This window comes from Limulus polyphemus, unplaced genomic scaffold (assembly GCF_000517525.1).
Source record: "Limulus polyphemus unplaced genomic scaffold, Limulus_polyphemus-2.1.2 Scaffold5183, whole genome shotgun sequence".
NCBI lineage: Eukaryota > Metazoa > Arthropoda > Merostomata > Xiphosura > Limulidae > Limulus > Limulus polyphemus.
In genome coordinates this window covers 2,832-7,439 of record NW_013670793.1, presented here as the reverse complement: position 1 = coordinate 7,439, position 4,608 = coordinate 2,832, and the positions used below count along the sequence as shown (strand labels likewise).

Below are 4,608 nucleotides of genomic sequence, written 5' to 3'. Positions count from 1 at the left end.
AAAGCATCATCGATAACAATGGAGACTATTTCATTTTATAAATGTTTTGTTTTGATATATAAGTTGTTCGGGTTTTTTCATCTAAACAAAAGCGACATTAATTTCTTGACGACCTAATACATTATTACTTATTTTAATTTTAACACAGGCTGTTTATATCTCGGCATCAGAAAACTAAACACGATAGATGATAGCTGAATGTAATATTGAAGTTCAGTTAATTAGTGTATTCAACATACACACAAGTGGTCTTGTTAACGTATTTTAAGACTGGAAGAAAAGTTGCCCATGTTAAGATTTTACAGAACATAAGTAAAACAGGTTATATAAAGCAATTGTAATAAAATCAATTTGTACTTGTTTAACAATTAACTTAGAATATCAATATATAAGTAATTTAGTACTACAAGAAACCTTGTATTACGACGAAATGATGTTGTAGTAATTGTATAATATACGGACTGTTTCATCTAAGTTACGATTGGGCAAAGTACTGTGTTATGATGGTCAAATAATTAATTATACAATAATGTTAGGTTAGCCGTAAAACAATCAACCCGTTATTGTTATTCTGGGAAAAAAATCTTACGAACCAATATAATATAGAATATGGTGAACAAATTCAAAATATGTTATTTTAATATAATTTATTTACTATGTTAAGCATAGAATTATGATTTAAACCTGTATAGTCAAACATACTCAATCGTTTCTAGAATGGCAAATTCGACGATACTATATTAAAGAAGCCCCATCTTCCTTTGTGTCTACCAACAATATTTAAATGCTCATTTTAGAGAAAAGTTTCATTATAGTTTGAATATAAAATGGAGTGCCTTAAAATAACACCAATCTTTGGGTACGACCATTCACCGCATGTGATGTTTATCGGTCACGTGCTGACTTGGCTAATGACACATAACTATATTTGAATATGGAAAATTGAAGGAAGCAAAATTTGACAAACTTGTATTATAAGGGTATTCGCACCAAAAGGAACTTTTTTTCAACAAAATATTCTTTAAAAAATAATCTGAATTATCTGTGGATGTGTTACAAGTCATTATAGATTTTTTTGTGATTAAATGTTTTTTTATTGTTTTTGTTTTTAAAGTGAAAAAAATGCCAGTTACCAGAGAGAATTAGAATTGTTGCATGTCTGGAAGTCTAGAGCCGTGTCCCAACTGAAACAAAACGGAAAAGTCAAATGTAATATAAAACTTTCATTTCATAGTATATGTAAATCACTATTTTTTACAGCAAACTACAAAGTTCCTTTCGGTATGAATACTTAAAGTTCCAACAAAAGTCGTTTCTTTTGCTGTTAATCTATATTTCTTTAAAACTCTGACTGACAGCTAAAATGTTCAAATACTTCCTTATTATTGACACAAAATCACACCTATTATTCATTTTGGTTTACCGAATGCTTAAACGTTCAAATTACAACACGTGTTTTACCGTTTCACACTTTTCTATAAGCTGGCTTCTGGCACATTCCAATCATTTGAAAAGCAGAAAAACACGTGAGGATAAAAGTGGAACCGTGAGAGAATAAGTTAATACAAAAGTTGAGGGGGGCAGCATAATATAGGAAAACAAACTAAAAAGAAAAAAACATAGCAATCCGCGAATTTAAAGAAAATGGTGTGTTTTAATGGTGAAAGATGTCTTATTGTTAAAATTCAACTAACAAATGATCCAGAATGAAGCAGGGTCAAGTAAGCCGTTGTACGTAACAGTTTATAATGAATAGGCAGGGTCAAGTAAGCCGTTGTATGTCACATTATATAATGAACGGGCAGGGTCAAGTAAGCCATTGTATATTACAGTATATAATGCACCAGCAGGGGAAAGTAAGCCTTTGTATGCTACAGTATATAATGAACAGACAGGGTCAAGTAAGCCGTTGTATGTTACAGTATATAATGAACAGACAGGGTCAAGTAAGCCGCTGTATGTTACAGTATGTAATGCTCAGGCAGGGTAACGTATGCCGTTGTATGTTACTGTATATAATAAAAAGGCAAGGTCAAATGTATTTGGATGACTTAAAAAAATTATCTTAGCATGTAATGCAGGATAAAATACATACAGCTGTAATCAGTGTTCTGTTGTAAACAAGAAATATCTGAAATTAAGTATGAGCATGGTAATATTTAGTGAAGAAAACTCCACACGTGTTTAGAAATAGGGCAAGTTTTACCAAATATTTCAACTAGAGGGTGGAGGGGGTTGAGAATGTTTAATGAGCATGTGGCACCACTTTATTTTGAGAGATTCATTGCCTAGGAAGAATTCTACAAAGTAAAGCCCTTAAGGAAGTACAGTAATCTGAAACTTTAGTGTTTCGATAAGGAAGCCTACGATGCGTTTGCTGGAGTTTACAGATTATAGACGCTAAGTACATAACAAAAGGAAGTTTGTTTCCCGGTACATTATGTTTATTTTTTCAACTGAACGTGATTTTCTTTCGAAATACGTAGTATATATAGCAATAAATGAATGATAACAGCTCTACGGTACATTTTAAACTTCACTAAGGCGGGCCAAAAGTGCTATTTCCAAAACAAATCAAAGTTATGAAAGTACTTTCTATTATAATGATTTAAAGAGTAAATGCTGAAAATATTTTAGTTATGTAACACCTATAGTCTCTTGGTTTCATTATAATAATGCAAAACATATTTTACAATAAATACCAAAGGAAACCCAGTGTGATTTTTATGTTTTACATCAATTCAGTTATTCTAGATAAGCTACTGTATGCTAAATTTCCCATTGAATCAATAAAATGCACTGAAATACTGACCATGAGTGAGCAAAAGGGGGCTGCTCCGTCAAAAATGGGTTGTATCCTGTGGGGTCACTGACCAAACTATGGCTTGAAGTCAGAGACAAACCTTCACCTAACCCTGAGGTGGAAGGGTGGGGATGGGAACGCAGCATCAGCATCAGGACAGACAGTAGGAGCCCGAGAAAAGGGGATCCCACGATTACTAGCCAGGTCAGCAACCGCTGTTCTGCGATGTGAAGATTTGTGTGTTTTATACCTGCGCACAACTTCGTAACGTGTACACACTGGCGACAAAAGTACGCCAAGAGCGCGTGCCACGGCAGGCATAAAGTAACCAGCGTATTTCGATCACGCGCTCTCGTGGCCTGATGCAACTTCTGCTGATAGGTTGATCCCTCCTCACCAACTGGTTCAAAAACAAATTCAGCCCAGTCCCCCCCCTCAGTAAAAATAAAACAAAATAAAAATTAACATTTTTCAAATATCATTGAACAATATTCCTTTTAATTCTGGAATGAATAATTGTTCATTTTTGACTATGTATGTGATCGCCAAGCTCATAAAATGTGGAGAAAATTCAAAATTAACAATAGATTCCATGACATTATTTGATCTTATACGATCAAAAAAATAAATACAGAAAATATGTTTTTTTTTACTTGAATATTTTACAGTGATCAGCAAATCATTTTGAATTAAACAACTGAAGTCATGTATTTTTGGAGAGATAACATCTAGACACTTAGCACTAAAGACAGGGTTCAAGGTAGCAAAGATAATAACATACGAAAATAATTTTAAAATATCCTATGCTAAACATATAGATGTATTATACCACTTCAAGTCTTGATGATCTTTAAAACAGCAGTTCAAGATTTAAGTTTATTAAGCTTATAAGAAACCAAAAATGTCAAAGAACTTTAGGAGTTGAAATTCAAAGTTCTCAGGAAAGAATATATATATATATCATTACCCAGTACAACCTGTTTAATAACTGTCTGTATATTTAAATTTTTGAACAGCGTTGTTATCCAGTGGTTATAGGTTCACTATATACAGCAATGTTACTAAACAGCAATGTTATCCAGCACTTAATAGTAAACGGCAGTATTAACAAGTATATATCTACAATAAACCAATACTATGGGCAAAATTCAAATTTCTTTGAAAGTCCTTTATAATAACCTGAGTACTTTATTCACTTCCATCCGTACATCAGGCAATAACATTATTTAAAATTCTAATCTAATTCATTCGCAATTTGACTATTACAAACATGCGAAATTTGTCAAATCTAACGTGTTCTTCAAACCTGAGATACAAACTTCTGATATAAAAATTAGTAAACATCAGGGAAAACGCTGGAGAATAATAGATAATGTAACAACAGTAAAAATTAAAAACTTAACACACCAACAGAATATGTAATACTGGTAAACATCAAGAAAAGCGTCTGTAAACTAGCTGATGAAGTAATAACAGTAAAAAACACTGGCATACTAGCACATCTTGTAATTATAGTAGATAATAGAAAGAACATCTGTAAAGACCAATAGAACACGTAGTATAAGCCTAATATCATAATTTCTGTATGTTAACACTACAGGTAGTAATAGTAAGTATGAGGAAGAACGTTTGTAATAATGTACTAACGATTAAAATCAGAAAATGTCTACAGAATATGTAAAACATGTGAATTCGTGACTCTTGAAAAAATAGAGTCGTTCACCGTTTAAAAAATGCAAATATTTGTTTAACTTTCTTAAAGGCCTTGTAGAACTGAAATTTAAAAATTAGATTTATTGGATCCT

At 32.2% G+C, this 4,608-nt stretch overlaps 1 protein-coding gene across 2 annotated transcripts in view; it reads right to left on the bottom strand.

Moving 5' to 3' along the window:
- Positions 1 to 3,018, bottom strand: part of LOC111089077 (protein trachealess-like) — a 36,817-nt gene extending 33,799 nt beyond the window's left edge. Inside the window, exons 1-2 of one of the 2 annotated variants that reach the window (XM_022400834.1) lie at positions 2,813 to 3,018; positions 1,134 to 1,184 (exon numbers count right to left, since the gene is read on the bottom strand). In XM_022400834.1, coding sequence (XP_022256542.1) covers positions 1,134 to 1,184; positions 2,813 to 2,955 — 194 coding nt within the window. In that variant the 5' untranslated portion in view covers positions 2,956 to 3,018. The remainder of the gene's footprint in view (positions 1 to 1,133; positions 1,185 to 2,812) is intronic. The other variant, XM_022400835.1, reaches the window with a different exon arrangement.
- Positions 3,019 to 4,608: the final 1,590 nt, after the last annotated feature.